This window comes from Sphaeramia orbicularis, chromosome 1 (genome assembly GCF_902148855.1).
Source record: "Sphaeramia orbicularis chromosome 1, fSphaOr1.1, whole genome shotgun sequence".
Lineage (NCBI taxonomy): Eukaryota > Metazoa > Chordata > Actinopteri > Kurtiformes > Apogonidae > Sphaeramia > Sphaeramia orbicularis.
Genome location: NC_043957.1, coordinates 51,384,746 through 51,409,041, shown reverse-complemented (window position 1 = coordinate 51,409,041; position 24,296 = coordinate 51,384,746). Strand labels below are relative to the sequence as shown.

The following is a 24,296-nucleotide window of genomic DNA, read 5'->3' as shown; positions in this document are numbered from 1 at the left end:
CCTTTTCCTTTACCTTTTTGGATTTCCACGTTTTGTTCTGCCATTTGAATATTGCTGTTTTGTGTTTGCAGGACACAAGCCAAGGCCAGCCAGCGCCCGCAGCAGGAGGGTCCTCAGACCAGCCAAGAGACAGCGGCACATCAGCCCCCCGTTCCACCATGTTTCGGATCCCAGAATTCCGCTGGTCTCACATGCACCAGCGCCTCCTCACTGACCTGCTCTTCTCCATTGAGACAGATGTTCAGATGTGGAGGAGGTAGTGTAATATTCTGCTGACAGTGACTGTTTACATGCACAAAATATCTTGATTTGATTTATTTATTTATTTATTTCAAACATGCAAAAAACAAAATAAAATAAAAACAAAATAAAACATTCAAATGGACAGAATCTATCTCCAAGCACATACAAGTCTGAATTTTGCATGGCCGAAAGGAGTAGGAAGAAGCGTGAACTTATTTAATCCTACCCCTTAGTGCTTTTACACCTTTATCGCTAACTTGATACAAGAGTCAAACAATAATATTTTCCTAATTTTAACATCAAACCACAGCAAATACATAATGCAGTAACTGAATTACACCCAACAATATGATCATGGCAGTCCAGTCATACAAGCAGACTCAACAATTAAACCATTTTCTTCAGTAATTACAGCATATTTATCAGTACATCATCCATAAACAAACAGTCCTTATAGTCATTATTAAATACTGTACCTCTCAAGAATCTTTTTTTTTTAAATATCTTTTTTTAAACTGAATTATGTTTGATATCTGTTTTATCTCCACACACAGTTTGTTCCACAGTTTTACTCCACAGATGGTGATACAGAAACTTTTTAACGTAGTGCGTACTCTATGAATCTTTAAATGTAACTTTCCCCTTAAATCATAGCCTCCCTCTCTTTCACAAAACATTTCTTGAATATTGCCCGGCAGTAAGTTATTCTTTGCTTTATACATTATTTGAATAGTTTTGAATTCTACAAGGTCAATGAGTTTTAAAGTTTTAGATTGGAAAAATAGTGGATTTGTGTGTTCACGAAAACCAACATTGTGAACGATTCTTATTGCTCTTTTTTTGCAGTAGAAAAAGTCTTTGTAATGAACTTTATGCATTTCTCCATATCTCCAAACAGTAACTTAAATAGGGTAAGATCAATGAATTATACAAAATCTGAAGGGATTTTTGATCTAATATCCCCTTTGCTCTGGCCAGGACTGAGATGCTTCTGGATAGTTCGTTTTGTACATGTTTTATGTGAGGTTTCCAGCAAATTTTATCATCAATTATCACTCCCAGAAACTTGTTTTGATTCACTCTTTCGATGTCTACACCCTCTATCTTGGTAAATGCCCACATCCATTCATCCTCAATATTCAGCTGTGAAAACTGAGTCTCCAGTCCATGTTTAATGGAGTAGATGACGGTGTCCACTAGGGCATTAGTGACTTCAGATTTTTCCAGATCAACTTATTTGTCAATAAAGTCAAAGTCGAGTTGACTAGTTGTATGATGACGTCATCACATTGACAGCGGAGGAACAACACAGACACACAGTCATTCAACAATGAGCAACTTGTATTGATGTTCATTGTAACATTAACAATGTACAGTACAGAGCAGAGTAAAAAACTTAACACACATGCAACAACAGTCCTTCTCAGAAATTTAACGAAAACATAGGCTAGCACCTTGAATTTTCTTTTAAATTTAAGTGAACAACATAAAGTGGAAAAAGGTTAAGACAGCAGCAGCCAATACGTACAGCATGTTAGAGAAAAGAGTGTATTGTCTTCATGAAATAAATGAACAGAATTATCCAAACACACAGACTGTCCAAATTATGATTCAATGTTGGTCATGCTTCCATGGTTCACAGGACATTACTCAGACCATAGTTTTTCTAGATCACAATCGGTTTAATTCTTACTCTGAATCATCATCTTCCTTCAGTTTTGGTCTTGCACTAGTGATGTGTGGGTCGGGGTTTTTAAAAAAATTTTTGAAACCTGCTTTTGTGGAATTATTTGACCCGCCCCACAAATAAAGTGACATTTTTGGACACGCACCAACCCAACCCGGGTCCACTGATCTGCGCATCACTACCTTGCGCTCCATGTTTTCATGTATAAAGATGAGAGTATCGACATGCGCTGAATGAAGGCTTGTGTGCTGTCGGGTGATGGAAGGGAGAGAGAGAATAACACGACTTGTCAACTCCTCTAAAGTAACATCGACTTGTGCCACAGAAATACTTTTTTGTTAATGCCCTAGTGTCAACAATAAAATATAATAGTTTAAATTTTCTTAATCGATTTTGTCTACCACAATGGCCAAAACTACAAATAAAGCAAATCAATTTTATTCAAAGTCCCACAGTTTTTACCATTATCACATCTCAAAAGAATGCCTTTTTTAAGCTTAAGCTCTTCAGCCTTGAAATTAATTGTCCTTTTTGCCTAAGAAGCCATTTCATTCTTAGAATAACTTCGCTCCATAACTGCAAGTTATAAAAATAATACTATAAGTAACATAAGTAATGTGAATGCAGCCCTGCTCTTTCATTCCTTCTGTCACCATCTTGAAAAGGTCATCGTTAGAATATTATATCAAATGAAATATATAGGCTGTAATAGTAAAGGAGTAATATAAATGAAGTATTGTGCATATCTGTAATATGTAGGTGTGTGTCTCCTGAGAATTGTTGGCTTTTTTTTCTTGGTTATGTGTCTTTACCCCAGCTGTGCAAACTTCATTCGTGGATGTAAAACATACAGAGCTGAATGTAAATGAGCAGGAAATTATGTGTTGTAAAATATTTCAAAAACACCAGTTGAGATGTATTTTATGAATACCCTGTATACATGTCCCTAGTAGGCAAGAGCGAACAGAATGTGCTGTTAACGGTAGTAAATCTGGAATATTGGCATGTTCTGAATAATATATAAACACTGTGGGAACCTCCTGTCATTTCTACTTAGTGCTTGTTTTTCTGTTTAACACCATTATGAGCTATTGCTGGCTGTTGTATGTTAATGAAGGACATCTTTTTTTTCTGTTTTTGCTCTGCAGCCACTCCACAAAGACAATTTTGGATTTCGTGAATAGCAGTGAGAACGTTGTGTTTGTCCACAACAGTATACACCTCATCTCACAGGTGGTAGACAACCTCATCATGGCCTGTGGAGGCATCTTACCTCTGCTGTCTGCCGCCACCTCCTCCTCCGTGAGTCTCCTTTGTGTGTGTTGTTGAGATTTTATGTGTGCTTGTCTGAAGCTCGGTATACACAGATGGGAAGTTATCCATCCACATTGACCTTTCCCAATCACATTAGGTTACAGTTAGCTGCTTCCTAACATTGTTAGGTTGTTTTTGTGTTGTCTGACCTCAGACGGTGTCTGACATAATTCTTTACTTCTGCCAATGACTCGACCATCCGAAGAAGAAACAGGCCGATGTCCAATTTCACTTCATTTCAATTACTTTCAGTTGTATGTGGTCTGTAACCATATTTAGGCAAAATCTGCTTTCTAATAGCCTTTTTATAGAAATTACCATCAGCGTAGTTGTCATTTTTAGACTGCAAATAATTCTAAAGTAATGATTTAGACTAAAAGCAAAAATTACAGTGTTTTCTTTATTTAATCAAAAATAAAGTCTAAATCTTGTCTTGCATTAATGTATATGCATTTATGGATAATGCGAGACACTATATGTTGCCTGTTCATCCATTCTTATTAACACAATATCTCACAAATGCCTTGAGGTTATTTCTTCACAAACTTTCAAAAGCTAGGGTCCCTTTTCTGGCTTAAACTCTAGAATTAACGATGTAAGGTGATTCATAGATGGGTGCTTCTAAGAAACTGGTCCCTAAACACAGGACATGGGGGCTAAAAATTCAAACAAGATGTGGACTAATGTTATGAAGTAAGTTTGGAAGCAATTTGATCTATTTTGAAAATAAATATTTACTGAGATAAGAGAAGCTATTTTTCAGATAAAACACATTTTTATATTATTTTACATTATTTTTAATATAAAAACCACAGGTAACACGGTCAAAAGGACATGAAAATTATGTGCTACAATTTTTGGAATATCTCTTTATTCTCTCACAGGTACATTTTGGAAATCGAACTAATTATGCAAGGTAGAGTGTTTCACAAAAATGACCGCTGTTGCAAAATCATTCACGATTTATGTGTTTAAATGGGCAGGTTCTACATGCAATGTGAGTGGACACGATGGTTTACACACAAAACCTGGAATGAGACTGAGATTCATGAAAAACCCACATGTCTGGATTAGAAAAACCACTGGGATCATCAAATTTAACACAGTGCCTTTATTTATAAGCGCTATATAAGACCATTTCAAGCCCTGTTTTAAGGTCAAATGCACTGACACCTAGGTGGCTTTTCCTGTCCTATTTTTGGCCCCAATATTTGATTAAAAATTCATTAATTTTGGGATGGCTCAGAACAAGAATATAGTTTTTTTTTTTTTTTTTTTTTTTTGCATTTATCTGAGGTCATCATTAGGGTACACCCTGGAGGGAAATATGTCTAAATTTCTCTTTTATTATTGGGTCTAAAGGGCTAGCAAAGTGCCAGATACTAAAATGTACTCAGTTTCATAGAAGCACCCAGATGCTTGTGTACTTACTGGGTACTTGTGCTGGAGGGTAGTTGTTTGTGGACATTAGCTGACAGGTGTTGCTGTTATTGAAGACTGCTGTCGCTGAAGAGAAGTGTTGAAGAACCTAAGTTGCAAAGTACATAATGGAAAATCCAACCACTACACAGAAAGCAGTGTATTATGGCTGTTTTCATAGATGAGCATTTGCGTATCTCTTCTCAGAACGGTTAATATATGACAAACAAAATGTCTAATAGGATAAAATGATGAAGTGATGACACTTTGCATCTACAGCACCTATTGTTTCATGTCGTACTCCCGTGTAAAAATAGTCTCTGAAGGCATGATTTTTAGAAGACATTATACACTAGAATCATACTTTTGGAGTCTGGACTCACATGAAAAGCTGGTGAGTTTAGTTTATTAAAGCTAAATTCGTCTCGAACATACAGGTTGCAAACATAATCCTAAACTATCCTGAATACATTCCACTATTCACCCCATCAGTTTTTATGTAGTGCCTTGTAGGGGTGTAAGAAAATATCGGTTCTGCAATATATCACAATTTTTCATTTCACAGTACTGTTTCGATATTAAAAAGTACTGTATCGATATTTTTAGGTATTCATTCAAATGCAGCTATAGCGGAGGTTTGTTTTTCTTTTTTGTTTTTGTTTAGATTTTATTTATAATTATTTAGCACTGTTTTATTAAATAATGGTTATTTCATGCATTCTAAAAACACTTTTTACTGTCTGAGAGGTAGATGTTAGTTCCTTTGTTGGGATTACACAAAAATAATGTTATGATGTTAGTTATGAACTAATAGAATATGAACATTTGAGCAGGATCTTAAATTGTAATGTCTGCAAAACATATTTTAAGGGTTAAGTTTATGCAGTGGAAAGTTTGGTGATACAGCATTAGATCCTGTTCTGATCAAATTAAAATGTGTTGAGTATTTTTGTATATATCTGGTGTAATTAAATTCTTCTAGGAAATAATCTTGTAAAAAAAAGGAAACAAAACAAACAAAAAAATGCCTCTTTAACAGTATCATGATATATCGTTATATATTGTATTGTGATCCTAGCATTGTGATTTGTATTGTATCGCCAGATTATTGCCAATACACACCCCTAGTGTCTTGTGAGTTCGATGAGTAACTCCTCGTTTGTTTCCTGTCAGCATGAACTGGAGAACATCGAGCCGTCCCAGGGCCTGGCAGTGGAGGCTTCAGTCACTTACTTGCAGCGCCTCATCAACCTCGTGGACGTTCTCGTGTTCGCTAGCTCCCTGAACTTCACTGAGATAGAAGCCGAGAAAAACATGTCATCAGGGGGAATCCTCCGACAGTGCCTTCGCCTCGGTAAACGCCTTGATCTACTGCTAATATTTCAATAGACTCATTATTCATAAAAGTGCCCCATTGTTTTCCTTATCCTATTTTCGTTCCTCCATTCTCAGTAGTTTAGCCTGTCTCATCCGGATCCCCTGACTGAATTTCCTCATTTCATCTGTGCCTTCAGTTTTCTACTGTTCATTGATCTGCCTCATATCAGCCAGCAGTATTCTCTTGTATTAGCCCTAGTCATGGCTCCCTGTAGCCTTTTCAACCCTCTCCTCTGTATTCTCTTTCTTTTCCACCGTCTTCGTCTCCATCTCCCACCACCGCTCTCGTTCCCCTGCCTCTTTCACTCTGCTCGTATCAGCACTCTCTTATCTTGTTATTATAACCCCACTGCATGGCAACACTCTAAAATGGCTGCTATCATGATATACTGAGTTCTCCATAATGGCCTTGGCTTTACTGTACCGCAGTGTTAGCCCGAGGCCTTTTTCTCCCTTCTGTTGCAAGCTATTAAAGTTTTCTCTGACAGCATCAAAAGCCAGGCCGCGCTTGAGCTGAATAAAAGATATTGAAATTCGTACATTATTCATTTTATGTGGTGCACCTTTTCTGCAAACACAGATCAACAGCATACACTCCCACTCTGAGACGAAGTGGTGCAATGTTTTGTACATTGATTTAAATAATTTCTTTAGGTAATGGTGCCTCTCCTGTTAATCCGTTTTTGCTTTTAGATGGAAGGTTGCAAATAAAACGGCTGTCAAAAAATGCAGACTTGTTACACTAAGAGCATTTCTTTTCTCAAACATTATACAGCTACCATTGTTGCTGTTCTTGGGAAAGTGATGCCACTGTACTACAGGTCTAGTTTTAGAAAGCAGCCGTTATGAAATGAATATTTGATGAGGTATGCGCTCCCCATTGCTGGCAACTAATCTGATTTTGGAAGCCTGTAACAAGGTTTTAGCGTCTCAACCCCTCCCTCGCCCTCTCTTTTTATAAATGGTCCTATGAAAGAGTAGTCCTAATGGAAAAAGCGAGCCCATTTCCAGACGGAATAATTCCCTCCTTCGTAATCTAAATGGCTCAGAGTTAACATTTGTCAGTTGTCAAGTACAGAACAGTGGGGGTTGGGAGGGGCTCGAACAGAGGAGTAGTACATTAAATTAGAAATGGTTAGGAACAGTTTTGAACCCACGTAAAGTTGTCAGACCACAAAGATTTTTTTTTTTTTTGTCATAAAGGACAGCTCTTACTGCCTAGTCAGCATGTGCACACCCTAGTAGCGTCATTTGTTATGGGAGCACCACACTCTGGATGTGATTCAAGAGCACACCCTTGCACTATGACCTTGGGAGGAGAAGGTGGAGCAGGGAAGAGTGAACGATGGTGCCAGAGTTGGCCAGAGCACTGACCTTGTCGTGGCCTCTGGTTTTTCTCCTTTGTTTTTTGTCTCTCAGCTGCTTCTGTTGTGCTTTTTTTCCCCCCCTGATGGATCCCTCCTTAGATTTTCTCCTATTTTCAAAGCTTCAAGTGTTTCTTTTTCGAAACATGTATACCGGAGCAGCATAACTGCCGCACATTACACACAGTATTTTTCTGCAAATGACTATATTTACATGATGTCACGTTATATTTCTGCCATGTCTTCTCCAGTTTGTGCTATGGCAGTGAGGAATTGTCTGGAGTGTCAGCAAGCTCAATTCAACCACGGCACAGAGGGTTCGGCACGCAACTACACAGCCATGCCCAGCACTGTGCTTGGAACAGCCAAGTCTGCGTCTGCACAGGCAAGTAATCCCGATCTTCGAAGGGAAACCTACAATATGCAACATCTTTGCGTTAAAATGTCTAAAAATGGCTTGGTTTTTGTTTAAAAAAAAAAGTGATGTACTCTGTCTGTGTTACATGTATGTGGTGTGTAAAAGTTCTACCTGGAATTATGTGGAAAATCGGTATCAAACTTGACAATTTCACACCTTCCTGTGTCATGAATCATTATTATATCCACAGAAATTGTGCAAGATACCCTCCCTGAATTCAGAATAACATTTTACTTCAGTTCTACAAAATAAGACCATCTTTGCTGTTTTTTTTAACCTTTCCTCAGTTGCCCAGAAGAATCTCTGATTGTTTGACCTCCTCACAAACAACAACCAAGTATTATTGCATTAGCTCACATCTTATTATATTACCACGCTGGTTGCCATGTGTTACATTAGACAAGGCCTTTTGTCATTGGCCTTTTGATTTGATACAGTGACTTCCAGTAAAGTCATGTTGTTCTTCCCTGAACTGGGTGTTAAAGCTCATTTATAATGCAGTGGCTCTATAGAAAAGCCATTATGTTAAGGACATGATCTCAAGAGACATGGCATCCCTAAGCCATGAAACCTTACACGTCTCTGTGTGAAGTGCACATAGATTAATAAACCTCATTGGTCTGTAAGTGCATGTACGGTTTGCACTTTACATGTAGACAATAATAGCTTTAATGTCTTAATTGTCTGATTTCTATTTGTGCTCACAGAGTCCGGTCGATGCAGTGACAGGTGGAATGTCTCCTGTCAGAGACCTGGACCGGCTGCTTCAGGACATGGACATTAACCGCCTCAGAGCAGTTGTCTTCAGAGATATTGTGAGTTGTACAGTTAAAACACACATATATTGTCTACACATACACATATAAAACATAGCTGTAATTGGTAAAATGAGAACTTTACTTGATAAATATTCACTTCTTAGACTATATAATTCTATCATTCTTCCATACCTAAATTATGGTGCAGAAATATGGGGAAATAACTACTATTCAAATATTCATCCTGTCTATTTACTTAAGAAAAAGGCAATCAGAATTATTACTATTGCAGATTTTTATGCACCAACAAATTTTATTTTTACAGAGCTTAACTTATGAAAATACAGGATCTTGTTGACCTTAATACAGTGGTAGTAATGTACAAGGCACATAATAATCTCCTCCCTCCTTACATCCAGGAGATGTCTGAATGTAGGAAAAGTCAGTACAGCCTCAGAAGAACCGACATTTTTAAAAAAGCTAAGGCAAGAACAAATAAAAAAAGTAGATGCATTTCTGTTAGAGGGGTTAATCTAGTGGTTCCCAACCTTTTTTTGGCTCGTGACCCCATTTTAACATCACAAATTTCCAGTGACCCCAGACATTCAAAACGGAGACATTTCTTTTTTGCTAAAATGTATTAGTTTTTGATCCTGTAATAGTTTGCTACACTATGTTTCAAATACAGGTTAATTTTAGAGGACATTTAGTCTATATAATGTATATTATTATTATTATTATTATTATTATTATCATTATTATATTATTATACAGAGGCAGAAAAGGCAGGTGTAGATTACTGAACAAAGTGAGAATTGAATTTTCCTTGATCAGGATATGTATAGTGAGTCCAGCTTGGATTTACAAGGCTGACAATGAATACTGAACAAACAAGAACTGAAACTATGAATTATGAAAGAGCTGCAGCATCTGAAACCGACCACAATGAACATTTGAAAGATAAACAGTACCACAGTGCTGCAGTTTCAGCTTCACGGTTTGTCATGTCTTTTATGGACTGGGATTGTCTCTTTCAACTTACCATATATTTTTTATTAGTAATTTTTTTTAAAATTTTGATCAATTGCTAGAAATGTCAGGCGACTCCATTTGAATGCCAGGCGACCCCACGTGAGGTCCCGACCCCAAGGTTGAAAAACACTGGGTTAATCTTTGGAATGGCCTAGAAGATCGATTAAAACATTCTAAAACCATTACAACTTTTAAAAAGATGTACAAATTATTCAAAAATACAGAGCTCAGGATGGACTAAAGAAAAGACTTGTTTAAAAGACTAGGATCAACATTGGTAGTTGAGATAAGGACGTGATTTACCTGAATTAGATTAAATATGTATTCTCTTCTGTTGTATATTTAGCAATGATTGCACTGAAAATTTGTTTGTTTGTTTTCATATGGAAACATTGTGTTAATTATAAATAGGGTTAGGCAAAATAAGTCTGACCTTCAGCCTAAACCCTGGAACAGTGGATATGTTGTTTTTGTTTGTTTGAAGTAATTAACGGCCGAATAAACTACTACTACGCACAACCCATACTCATCCCCTATGTAACTGTGTAACCATCACTGCCTTACACATCTACAGATCGTTTAGTGTGTGTTGTTTGTTTCAGGAGGACAGTAAGCAGGCTCAGTTTTTGGCTCTTGCCGTGGTCTACTTCATCTCTGTTCTCATGGTGTCAAAGTACCGCGACATCCTGGAGCCCCGCAATGACAAGAAACACCCTCAGCGATCCCAGTCTGCAAGGAGCACAGGTATACTGCTGGGCTGAGGAAAAAAAAGCTTGATATGGAATATAAATCTGCTTTTAAAAATAACACTACAGGCTCATGGCTTGACGCTTGGCTTTTATCTTCAAGGAACACACGTGGTCCTACCTTGACTTTCTTTGGGGGTGCAATGAAAATGTATCAAATGTGTTTTTTTAAATGAAAGGATAAGAGACATTCACAAGCAAAATTATTTCATGATCTTTCATTTTTCAGTCTCCTCATTACATATTTACAAGGTTAACATTGTAAATTATTGTATATTCTGTCATAGAATACTGAGAAACAACAACAAAGAAACCATCAGCTGTGAACAACTACAAATCTATCTCGAATTGATGGGTAATACTAGAGGAACTTCTAAGAACTGGTGGTGTAGATTCCTCAGAAGTACATAATTAGATCTGTGTTTGAGTTTCCTGGTTGTAGCTGGTCACAAAGGTTCAACACACAAAGGTGCAACAACTGATTTCTTCAGGCAACATCCTGCTTCACTGAGAATTAATTTGATTGAACTATGTCACAAGAAACCCAGTGAGTAAGAAGGCCTGTTGTTTCACCTCATGGACATTGTGTATACAACCTTTTTGTTGGACTTAATTTTGTAATTTTTTTTTACAAATTTGGTAGCACTTTACAATACAGCTCAGTAATAACATCGTAACAGTGGGGTTAGGGCTGCATGATATTGGAAAAAACTGACATTGCAACTTTTTTTTAACCCTGCGATATATAATGCGATATGAAAAAATACTGTGTGGTGCTGAAGTAAATGATCAATCAAATTAGTTATATGTATAAAATACTGGAAAGTCACACTCAAGTAGAAGTACATGTACCAAAAAATGGCTTTGGTAGAAGTTCAAGTCACCATCTGAAATGATACTCAAGTTAAACTCTTTAAGTATGTAGTATTTACTGTACTTAAGTATGTCAAGTAATCTACAATTAAATGTACTCAAGTAATGAAAGCAACAGTACAAGTAAATGTTAATACCAACCAAAGGCAGTCAGAATTTTGAATATTATGCTGCTGCTCACGTCAACAGATTGCCAAGAGGTTGTTTGTGGACCATTGTTTATACTTGCTCATTACTCGATTAGGCCCAATGACAAATCAACTTCCTGGCTTTGTTGCAGTCACCCGTAATCTCAGCAGTGAAAACACCAAATTTCCTTTAATTTATTTTTTTGTAACAAGTAACGATACTGTACATTAAAAATGTAGCGGAGTAGAAGTATGCAATTGAGTTAGGAAATGTAGTGAAGTGAAAGTGAACAGAATAAAAAATAGTAAAGTACAAATTCTCCTAAAAACATACTTGAGTACAGTAGCATACTGTACGTACGTATACGTACTTCATTGCTATACAACACTGCCAATGACACCAAACTATCAAGCAGTGCAGCTTTAATTATCTCATGATTAATTTGAAGTGTTATGACTCCAGCATTTAAAAACCGGCGCTGTAATTAACCTTGCGTCATTATCTTACACATACCTTGTGTCCTCTTAGATAGCGGCGCCATTTCTGGTGGGCTAGAGGTGGAGAATGGCGTCTCTCTCCGACGCTATGACTCTGGTATCGGCGACGACCACGCCTCGACTGCTGCGAGCGAGGCAGACCTGTTGTCCTCCAGCATGGCTCACGGCCCAGACGCCATCTCAGAGGCCTTGTCTACGCTGTCATCTGAGGTTAAACCTGCTCTACCTGCTGACTCCAAAGGCAAAAATGTGAAGGACATTCTGCGCAGCCTGGTGAGCGCTCCAGGTGATGATGTCATGGTGGATCCAGGTCTGCTGCCACCAGCGTTTCTGGGAGGAGTGGCCGATGTGACCAGAGACTCTCAGCAACAGGTTTCATTTGATAGGTGAGGACATGTTTAACCTTAGCTACTACCACTACTTTCCGTATATCTTTCATCTTTTTGCGTTTTGATTTTCTGTGCCTTTATTATGGGAAAAAATTCTCTCCTGTTGACATGGGACACCTGATGCCTTCATCAGATTTTCAGGAGCACACTGATGAATATTCCAGTGATCTCTTGTCACAGTTTCATAGTGCACCACTTATCCCTACGTAGCTGCGAGGGACTTCAGAACGTCAGACTTCGAAGACATGTCAGTTTCGTATCCTCAGAGGAGACTTTGGTGGATCTTGAAAAACATTCTGTAACAAAAAACCCTTTGAATTCTTCAGCTCTTTCCCTCTTACTCCCAGAGTTCTTTCTGTTAGCTTTTGAGGCAGGTCCCGATGCCAAGCAAACTGACTTACAAAGAACCTGTCTTAAGGAAAACAGGAGTCATGTCTGGTATGAAGAGATGGTGAGACAAAGCTGGCAGGAAGCTGTTTCTTTTCACCGCGTCACTGATATTTAACAACTTTCTATTTCATGCCTCCCGCTGCACGTCTCTTCCTGTCGACCATTTGAAGGGGTGCTTCCCACTTTTTTGCCATAAGAGCCGTGTAATTTGCATTGCCTCTGGGGTAGCGGAGGGGGTGAACAGTCAGGCTGGAGTAATGCTTCAAAAGCAAAGTCAGATCCTGAAGCCGCAGACGGGCCCAGGTGAGACAGGATGGTCACTGGTCTGGTTTGCATTTCGAGCGCTGATTCAGAGTGAGACTTTAAGAAACATCAGACGGGGAGAGGATGGTGAAGAGTGGGAGGGAGACGGGAGAGAGGGAAGATTGAAGCCTCTATGGGGGTGATGTCAAGTCAAGGTTCTCATGTATTGAAGAAAACATTTCTTTCTCACAAACACACACAGTCACACACTCTGTCCGTCTGCCTACCCCCAACTGTGGGAATTCCAAGGCATCTCTGTGATCGCATGTCTTTATCTGAGGAATGCTTTGTCAGGTCTCAGGGCGCTCCTCATATCAGGGGGATTAGACTGGCTCCTGTCCGCTCAGCGCACTCTAGAAACAGAAGACGTCAGGAGAGCTGGAGAACATAGACTAACAGCTCGCTTTGTTGCCTGTGGGAGCCTCTTCATACAAGGTATACAGCCCAACCAAAGACGGCAGACTTTGTAACAACCTCTCTTAAAGAAGACATGAAAGTGGCTCGGACTTTGCAAATGTACGCATCGTCACTGCAAGTAAAAAAAAAAAAAAAAACAGCAATGATTAGTTTATAAAATATCCTCTTGCGACCCAGCTATGCATTTTTGTCAACTGTAGCGGACAAGAGTTTCACAGCTTTACTTAAAAAAAAAAGTCCACTGAAAAGGACGTTATGTAAGATTTTTTTTTCCAAAAATGTATCAGAAAATACTGTTGCATCATGCTGTTTCCAATGAAGGCAATTATTTAATGCAAAATGGCTAAAATGTTTACTTACTGAGTCTCAGGAGGATATTTTAACATTTCAATTCATTTATTAAAATATACATGTGTCCCATGTTAGGTAGTTCTTTCAGTGCACTTATATTTCAAAGATTATAACAGGTACTTAATTGCGTAGTGCATGAATTTCAAGATATTGTGTTAGACGGAACACAGCTAGCATAAAACTACAATGAGTTTTGTCAGTGTTGTTGCCATTTATTTACCGTGCTTCATATTTAGTATGTCCTTTCCTCAGCATCATAATGTGACAATATAAGTTTCCCTCTATTTCATTTGAAGTAAAAATCTCACTATCTGTGCTAGTAGCGTAGCCAAGATGGCATCCGCTGAGGTTGAGAGGTGTCCAGCCCTCCATGCTCAACTTTTTGACCATTAAGTACACAATCAAGTCCTCTCAGTGAATGGTATTTTGCTGTAATTATCAATTTGAAAGGAGATGCACATTAAAACTATCAAGTATAAGTACAGAATAATACAAATTTAGACACATCGATTTCTTTATGAATTTGTTTTCCGAACCACATTGTCCTCAAGAGCATCACAGGGGTACTGGAGCCCATTCCAGCTACCAACGGGTGAAGGTGGGCTACACCCTAAATGTGTTTCCATTTCATCACAGGGTTGGCATTTACAGACAGACAACCATTCACGCTCACATTAACATCTATGATGTAGATTGACCAGTTAATCCAGAGGTGTGAATCTCAATTAGCTCAATTTGAGGTGGGCCGGACCCGTAAAATATTAACATAATAACTTTAAAATGACGACTTCAAAATGTCCCCTTTGTTTTAGTGCAACAAAAGTAAAATTACAGTGTGAAGATATTTACATTTACAAACTATTTTTATCAAAAAAATATGAATAACCTGAAAATCCTTGAACACCCTGAAATTTCACCAGAAAATAAATGCAATTTTAACAATATTATGCCTTAGTTTATCATGTGCAAATGTGCAGTACAATTTACAGATCATAGTGGCTCTAAAAAGACAGAGAACATTTATTCATAGACATCTGGAACTGAAAAATGTATGTACTTGATCAAAACTGGTCAAGACTTAGTGACATCCTTGCCTTTTGATGTCTTATGTCAGTTTTTGTCAACGGGGGTGGTACTGCCCCCCAGGGGGTGTTGGGACACCGCCAGGGGGGCGTTTGGAACGAGAAAGCTGAGATGGGGATGCTGAGACCGAAATGTCTAGTCTGTATAAGTATCAATGGCGAACCCCCCCCGTCCTCCACAAGAAGGTATGTCACGCCCCCTCCAACCCCACCCCACAAACATCACAAACGTTTTTCCGGGAGGGGGCAACAGGTGGCTCATGATCATGAAAAGAGGCATTTGTCCAGAAAAGTTTGAGAACCACTGTCTTATGTCTAATTTTTGGACTTCACAAATTCATCCCATGAGCCGGATTGAACCCTATGGAGGGCCGGTTTTAGTCCGTGGGCCGTATGTTTGGCCCCCTTGAGTTGACCTTTTGAGGTGCATGTGTTTTGACAGTGGGAGGATGCTGGAGTACTCAGAGAACCAACACAGACATTGCAAGAACATACAAACTCCACATAGAAATACTCAATTTATTCTTTAATATGATCTTTTTACCCCTGGTCCTCACCACCAGGTATTGTCTGCCCGCCCATCCATCTGTCCGTCCGTATGTGCAAAAACTTTGCCGTGGACTGAAGGCCGAGGGTTTTCAAGTGCGGCCACGCTATGTTTTAATTAAGTAAACACTTGTATATAATTTCACCCCATGTTATTGCCCCTTACCTTAAGATTTCTGTTATCATTATTTCCTTTAAATCCATATTTACCCTGTTTTCTTTACTCTTTACCAGCTTGCTGTCTATAGTCCAGTGTTTCTCAACCTTGGGGTCAGGAGCCCACATGGGGTCGCTGGGAATTCAAATGGCATCACCTGAAATTTCTAGTAATTTATAAAAAAAATAAATAAATAAATAAGAAAATTTAAAAAAAAAATACTAATAAAAATATATGGTGAGTTGACAGAGATAATCACAATACATAAAAGACATGACAAACTGTGAAACTGAAGCACTGTGGGACTGTTTATCTTTCAAATGTTCATTGTGGTCGGTTTCAGATGCTGCTGCTCTTTCATAATTCATCGTTTGAGTTATTGTTGTTTCAGTATTACTTCCTGTTTTATTTTTTGAGGACTAGTTTATTTCTATGGACTAAGTAAGATTACTTTATCTTGTTGCATAATCGAAATAAACAAACACCCCCCTCCCCCCCAAAAAACTAAGTATTAATTGTCAACCTTGTAAATCCAAGCTGGACTGACTGTACATATCCTGACCAAGGAAAGTAAAACTCTCCCTTTGTGCAGTAATCTACACCTGGCTTTTCTGCCTTTGTCCATAATAATATACATTCTATAGCCTAAATGTCATTTAAAATTAGTGTTTATTTGCAACATAGTATAGCAAACTATTACATGATCAAAAACAAATTAATTTTAGCAAAAACAAAAAAAGTCTCTGTTTTGAATGTCTGGGGTCGCCACAAATTTGTGATGTTAAAAAGGGGTCAGGAGCCTAAAAAGGTTGGGAACCACTGCTGTAGCCCTGAAGTACTAAGCATGTAGATATTCTTCAGCTGTATTTATTATCTTGTTATATTGACTCAATCACTGTTCAGCATCTCCCACTGACCAGCAAATCTCCCAGTGACACCAGTACAAACCACAGCTGACATTCTACACTGACGTCTCCTGCCAAAACATGGCACCTTCCCGCTTGCCCAGAGGGTGGATTTACGAGGCCGATGTATGAAAAAGCCGGGATCTCCGAGATAAAACCTGGGGGCGGGTCAGGGGGTGAAGTATCCCTACTGATTTATTTACTAGCGGAGACCTGCTGGATTTCTCCCATCCATTTCTTAGCAATGCCCCTGTTATGACAGCCAGTCTGCAAATATTTGCTGACACTAACCAGAACTAAACAGTGTCATTGTACAAGCCAGTGATTTAGACGGCATGGTTCAGCAGAATATGTTAGTGTTAGACTTTGGGATATACATGGTGCAGTTGTTTGCATTCCTGGCAGCAGAGTTCGCATTCATGTGGACGCTGATGTACAGATGAGTGGCGTTGATGGGGAAGTTTTGTTCATGTCCTGCTTAGAAAGAAGCATCTTATATATAAATACAGTTCAATTATAGCCTAAGATTAGTGACTGTCACTTGCTGTTAATGCAAATTCACCTGCTTTGATCCACCTGTAGCAGAACTGATGACCCTTCATCAGAGGTTTAGTTTTTTACCAATAATCCGTCCAACATTACACATCATTAACCCATAAAGACCCAGTGCTACTTTGTGGCAGTTCCAAACTATTTTTTTCTCCATATTTAACTTTTCTTAAGTGAGTGATCATCATTTACTATAATATTATCTTCAGTATTTTGGATTTTTTCAGTGGAAATCATGTATTTTTACTTTTTTTTTTTTAATATGTACCGATCATGTAGATGTTCAGAAAAGCTCAGATTAAAGTTGAGGGTTATTATATCAGAGACAGAGAAAACTGAAGAAAACTGACTTTTTCAGTAAAATATATCATTAATTGAACATAAACCAAGTGTCTTCATCCACCGTCATTGATCCAACTCCATGGGTTTTACTGGTGAATTAATGTTGTAGAAGATGATGGTGTTTCCGTGTTCACAATGGAGCCTCTGAACATCCAAATGGGTCATATCTGATGAACATGAAAAGATGACAAACTGTATTTTACACCAATTATTTACATGTATTGATAGGATTAGTAGATCAACAGGTATTAAACAGTTTAGATCAGTAGACGATTTTGGTTGCTGGTGGATTTTTGGGTCTTTATGGGTTAATATAAAAGCACCTCCCAAAAATTACAACAATGTGAACAGCTTAGTTTTCTTTTACATATTTAATGTATGCTGTGTGCTTTAGTTTACTCTGTGTATATATGTATTTACTAAGAGAGGGAGTCCTGCTCCTTCTGATTGAGTCCCATGGGACCTCTGTTTTACAGTCAATGGTGAGAGACGAGTTGTTTTTTGATACTTCATCATTTACACACGTTTGTCAGATTAAAAGATCATTTTATAAGTCAAGGAAGGCAACAATCAGACTATGAAAATACATAAATACAAACACACACACTGTTTCAGGCACACTGAAGATGTCTCCGCAGCTTCAACATGTCCAGACTGTACTAACTTTCACCTCTTTTAATACTTTTTCTCCTCGTTCAGCAGCAGCCTTTTTACTTCGACCTGTTAAACACAGAACTAGTCTTCACATTTTTTTCCCATTACCTATGACTGTCTTGGCTTGTAAAATGAAATTGCTAAACATCATATATGTGTATGGTAACACATCTTTTTTCTGAATTTTACCCAATTTGGGCCTTACGGGACACACCAGAAAGAGTGGAACTTCAGCTCTCCATTTCTAAAATGCTGCAACTCTAAACATATAAGATTTTGGCCAAATGTAGGGAAAAACCATGTCTCACATTCTTAAAAAAAAAAAAAGTAGGGCTTATTTTGAGGATTGATCAGAAGCCTTGAAATACAGAAGACTTTTAGTGTATTCTGCATTAATTTTGAGCAACACAAGTAAATTGCTCAAATATTTAGTATCACAAAAAACATTTCGAGCCAGAGAGAAGAACATTGTATTACGAACAGAAACTGTTATTTACATATTTAAATATATAAACCAGGCTAAATATATGTATTGATGATTTGTCTGTGGTACACATGTACAGTATTATATAATAGAGAAAAAAAGAAATGGAGAAGTGCATGTACACTCTGATATAATGCAACATCCTCATGTAAATACATACAAGCACATCTGAAAAACATTGAGAATAATTCCTTTCTGGTACTTGGTAAGCCCTCGGGTCCCAGTTACTCCACTCATAAATCACTGATGTCATCAAGATAATGCCCCTCCCACACTAGCCATCATCATCCAATCAGAGCTTAAAAGACTGTCAGTTGCCGTAGACTTTATTAGAGTTGATTTGAAAGAATAGCCCGTATGAAAGTGTGTGTGTATATTGTGCATGAAAGCAGAATGAAAGGCTGGATCAAAGCTCTGCTGGGGTTTATGGTCCTTCACATGAGGTGAACGCAGAATATTTTTACACAGACACCCCACCCGACACTAGCTCATTCACACAGTTGTTTTACCTAAAATAGCAGGAGATTACTGGAATCTCTGTGTTTACTGCACTTATCCATTGTAGGTTAAAGCCTTTTAAATAATTCAGCCTGAGCCCAGCGTCCACACACGCACACACACACACAGTGGACCGGGCTCATGGTTGCGGACTGAGTGGGGCCGCTGACGGCTGATTAATCGACTGGGGCGGCCCACTCATGATAAGTGTGGCTAATGACCTGCTGAATAATTCACTGGGCCTTTGCCGCGGAACAGATGGATGGCCAAATACATACACGGACATGTTCACTGACAGACTTCGTACACACTTGTGCAGTCATGCATTTATTTGTACGCTCATATGCATATATTCAAATGTTTGTCCAGACTCCACTCACCAGGGGGCCTCGGCCTCGGTGTGTGTCTCTGCCCTGCTGTTGACACCTGGGATGCTTCACGTCAGCACCGCCCTTGTCTGCTGATACCACTATCCAGTCCACTCTATCACTACAAAAAACAGAAAGAGAAAAGAAGAGTCCAGATACTTTTATCTCTGTCAATACTGATTTTGTTCAGTTGTGTTACACTCTAGTTTTTGTAGGCTCTAAATCAAGGGTGTCAAACATAGGTAACGGCCCATGGGCTGAAACTGTCCTGCCAAAGGGTCCACTGTGGGATGTGTGGGATGAATTCGTGAAATGCAAAAATTAAGAAGTAACAATCAAGGGTGTCAAAATGATCTTAGTTCAGGTTCCATGTCCTTCTGAGATCCAGGGAAGTAAAAGTTTTGCCTTTTTTTTTTTTTTTTTTTTTTTTAAATCATTTAAATCATTGATTAAATAATTGCCCTGTTTGGAAACAGAATGATGCAACAGCTTTTTCTGATACTTTTTTTTTTTTCTGCAGTGGTCACCATTTTTATTTATTTATTAATTTTTTTAAAGAAAAGCTGTGGAACCCTTGTCCCCTACAGAGGACAAAAAATTAATTGCTAGGCCTCAGGAGGTTTAACAGGCCAATATGATCTCAAGGGGGTTGGACCAGTAAAATACCATCATAATAAACTATAAATAACTAGCGCATTGATCCATGGGTTCTAGTTTTTGTGCATGCTGTACTGCATTTGTCCACCAGTCACCACTAAATCGTTCTGGGTATAGCAATGTAATTGTAAGGCTATTGTATTCCAAAATGACTGTCTCCCAAAATATCAGTCCTGTCAACTTGCTGTTTTTACTAGTATGTTCCTTGACCAAAAATACATAAGTATGCCAAACTGCAGCAGTCAGATCTTTCCGGATTTTGTGTGAATCCCAAGACAAACATACACGAACACACACAGAGGCCACTTGGCTTGTATAATATAGATGACAACGACAAATTTTCTTGTTTGTTTTAATGTAAAAAAAAAAAAAATAGAATTACATGAAAAGTTTTACATTTATGAACTAAAAGTGAAAGGATAACCTGAACAAATATGACAATGTGAAAGGTCTTATAACAGGCATGTCCAAAGTCCGGCCCGGGGGCCAATCACGGCCCGCGGTCAGATTTTATACGGCCCACAGCTTGGGTTTTATATTATATTATTTATGGCCCGTTTGGACTGTTGAACAGACTACATGAATCATAAAAGGTTCAAAATGCAGTTTCTCCTTTCACCTCATGGTGGCAGCACCACTAACTCTATCTGGCTCTGTGACTTTGCCGTGAACCTTTTTCGCTAATTTCTAACCATGGCGCCTGTAAATAAAAAACCGAAAGTTGACAGTGAGGGCCGCCGCTTCCAGGAGAGATGGGAATTACAATTTTTTTTTCACTGAAAATCGAGGTGATTGTGTTTGCCTAATTTGTCAAGAGACTGTTGTCTTGTTTAAGGAATTCAATGTAAAGAGACAGGAGCAGACAAAACATGCTAACGCATATGACAAGCTAGCAGGGAGTGAGCGCTCTGAAAAAGTGAAGCAAATTCAAGCTGCTTTAAACTCCCAACAGTGACTCTTCATGTGAACCTGGGAGTTCAATGAATTCACCACCAAGGCAGGCTACCAAGTTGCCAGGTTAGTTGCCTGTCACTGCTGGTGTTATGTACTTGTAGATGTGACACAGAATATTACTTTCTGAATGATTTTGTGAAAGACAAGAGTAAGAGTCATATGTTTTCATCTTAAACGTTAACAGACTTTGTATTACTGAGTAATATATGAGTAATGATTACTCATATAAGTCATGTTTAAAATGAATGTGGGGTTAAGATTTTTATCAACTTGGAAGTTTAAGATACTCTATACAGTTTGCTCTATGTTATCTGACTCCAGATGTGAAAGGAAGGCAGAACTGTTTTGTTTTTTTTAATTTGTTCACACCTGAGTGGCTTAGATTTGGTTACATTGCCATTTTAAAAAAATGATATTGTGACAATGAAAATAAAATTGTTGTAGAACAGCGCATTTATATGTAATTTTTACTGTTTAAAAAATGTCTGAAGGGACCGCTGGCCCCTGGCAATGTCCACATTATCAGATCTGGCCCTATTGAAAAAAAGTTTGGACACCCCTGTCTTATAAGAAACAACTTTATTTTAACAATATTATTCCTGTTATGAAAAGTTTTGTGTATTTGTGATCTGTAAGTTGCAATGCACATGTAAATGAGAAGATGAGGCATAATGTTGCTAAAATTCTTCACAGTTGTTCACATTTCTAAGTATAGTTTGTAGATGTAAACATTTTCATAATGTAATTTTACTCTTCTTACTCTAAAACATAGAGAAATGTTTGGAGTTGTCATTATTTATAGGTTATTATGTTATTATTTTTCTGGTTTGGTCCACTTCAGATCATATTGGTCTATATGTGGAACCTGAACCAAAATGAGTTCAACACCCCTGCTCTGAATATACAACTTTTTTTTGCGAAGACAGTTTCCTCCTAAACTGTTTCCATGGCCTATAAATATGGCACTAATATTCCTATTTACATGCAGCCGTATACACTCAAATTAAGTTTTTTTCCAAGTTTTTCCACAGAAGATGGGTGTCCAACTTTGCAAACACAAATGTCGACTTGAATTTCTTCAATAATTTTCTTCAGAATGTGGTCGATAACCCATAGAAGTGAATCTGTAGTGAAGGGTTTTCTTTCGGGTGCTCATCACTACCAGAAACGATCTCCGTCATCACTTCAGCTAACTGCACACAGGAGACTGTACTGCAACAGAGATGCACATTCTGAACTGACTGTATACATGTCCAAAGAATTCTCCTAATACCAGAATAACTCTGGTATATCCCACATGTCTAAATGCACTATTTGGGGGGGGGGGGCCTTATTCAGAGTTTCTAAATTTAGGAATTACTGTGCATGTAACAGTAGTGAGTTCCTCAGTTTGTGTGTTTAACTGTGCATTTGTATTTTAAACACAACTGTCTTGGGATCCTCACGCAGCTCACTTGTTCCCAAATCATAGATCACTCGAAGCAAAGGTCAACTGTCAGGGTTTAACATTCACAGTAACTTTTAATAGATTCGATCAGCTGCTTTAAATCAACTGGGAGTGGCCTTTGATACTGCAGCCAGGTCTCTGTCTGTCTGTCTGTCTGTCTGTCTATCTGTCTGTCTGTCTGTCTGTCTGTCTGTCTGTCTGTACCACAGGGAGTCAGGCCCGACTCTCCCCCTCTTGTATGTGGATGTAGGCTCCCACTGACTCTAAGTATATGCAGGAACCTATGTACTTTAGGCCTTTTTGTCTCCACTACTTGCGGCATATTCAGATTTGTGCATTTGATGTATGCGTTCATATCTTGCGGAGCCTTCATCAGCCTGTGTTTGTGAGAGGGAGCAGTAGCTGGTGATTAGACCCTGCTTCCCCCTGTGTCAGCGCTGATAAGCAGGACCCGGCTCGCTTTGATACAACCAGTGGTCTGTCAGAGCCCTGGTCTAAACTGACGGCTTATCTGCATGCTGCTCTCCTCCCATCTGTTGTTCGCTGGATGGGAACTGGAACTCCACTCAGTTGTAGCACCACGGGAAACACTTCCTGTTACTTTAAAAGTCGGACATGTATAGAAGCAGCACTATCACCACCTCGATAACAAGTGTGTAAAAATGTAATCTGGCTGTCAGTGAGTCTGGAGTGACTTACTGTGATGCTTTTGATTTGATGCATGTTACTTTTTGTTAGCGTTATTCATGAATTTAATGAAACAGTTTGTGTGTGTAATGTCAGTGTTTTTGCAAAAATAAGCTTATATTTGTGGTAGAAGTAGTTAGTAATTTAACAGTGTTATCAGTGTATCACTTAAGCATTAAAAAATGAACAAAACAAATCCGAGACTGAGAAAATTCTAAACAACGCTACTAGTACTGTTTGCTTAAGGGTTTTTATAAGGACTGCATTTTGATTACCAAAAGCCAAAACAAGTTGTTTTCAGATCTATTAAAGATTAAATGTAAATTGTGTCTCTGATCACATGTTTAAGGGCCCCCATTTATAAGCTGGAGGACTGCCTCTGGGGTGTCCTATTACAAAATGTATCTTGTAAATGAATTGTTTGTAATAACTTTGTAATAAATTGAATTGATTGATTGGTCTGTCTAAGCCAAAACATTGTTTATGGTATGTAACTGCTCTGTGAATATAAAATGTCTGTCTTTTCCTGTTGTTTTAAATGTTTCTGACATGTATTTTAATCTGTTTAGCAGAAAAATCAGAGCAGTGGAATACTTACTCTCAATGCTGCAGTATTTTATTTGAAGTAGATGTGGTATGCTAAACAATTAGCATATTATCTAAGATAAAATATTGGTACAAATCAAATGCAACTGTTCTGAAATATTTGGAGTGGCCTGATAATGACTCCTCAACTGTAACAGGCTGATGTTGTTGTAAATACAGAAGGCTTACAAGGGACTTAATCGGTATTTTTATCACAGACGTACTGTCATAAAATAAAAATGTCTCATCTCCTTACAGAAGTGTCATTGTTGCACCCAAGAAGCCTGGCGTGACACCATCTCCAGGACTGTCCACTCCCATCCCAGCAGCCACCGCGGCCTCTGTGTCTGGTGGGACACCTATGGACAGTGTTTCTGTGGTATCTGCCGCTGATGCCTCCCAGAGCAGCTCTGCAGACTCTGCAGTTGGTGAGCGCACACACACAACACACACGGAAAATGTAGCTTTGTTTCTATGTGGGCTGTTAAAGCAGTAGCCTTGATATGCCTGCTCAGATGTCACAGTGGTAAAGTTTTAACAGTTTACCCCAGTTACTTAAACAGTGAAACATTGAGGACACAGCTTTGTTTTAATGTAACACTTCCCTATAATCCTTGTGATTATTATTTTTAAGATATAGGCAGAAATAAAACCATTAAATTACACAAGTTCTA

At 38.4% G+C, this 24,296-nt stretch overlaps 1 protein-coding gene across 9 annotated transcripts in view; it reads left to right on the top strand.

Annotated features, from left to right (window-relative positions):
• The window catches only part of lrba (LPS-responsive vesicle trafficking, beach and anchor containing), a 300,517-nt gene that overhangs the window by 89,630 nt on the left and 186,591 nt on the right, over window positions 1-24,296 (top strand). For 8 of the 9 annotated variants that reach the window (XM_030140903.1, XM_030140920.1, XM_030140913.1 and 5 more), the window contains exons 23-30: window positions 72-256; window positions 3,079-3,232; window positions 5,837-6,017; window positions 7,656-7,789; window positions 8,530-8,637; window positions 10,215-10,356; window positions 11,889-12,243; window positions 23,881-24,050. In XM_030140903.1, the coding sequence (XP_029996763.1) occupies window positions 72-256; window positions 3,079-3,232; window positions 5,837-6,017; window positions 7,656-7,789; window positions 8,530-8,637; window positions 10,215-10,356; window positions 11,889-12,243; window positions 23,881-24,050 (1,429 nt within the window). The remainder of the gene's footprint in view (window positions 1-71; window positions 257-3,078; window positions 3,233-5,836; window positions 6,018-7,655; window positions 7,790-8,529; window positions 8,638-10,214; window positions 10,357-11,888; window positions 12,244-23,880; window positions 24,051-24,296) is intronic. The other variant, XM_030140902.1, reaches the window with a different exon arrangement.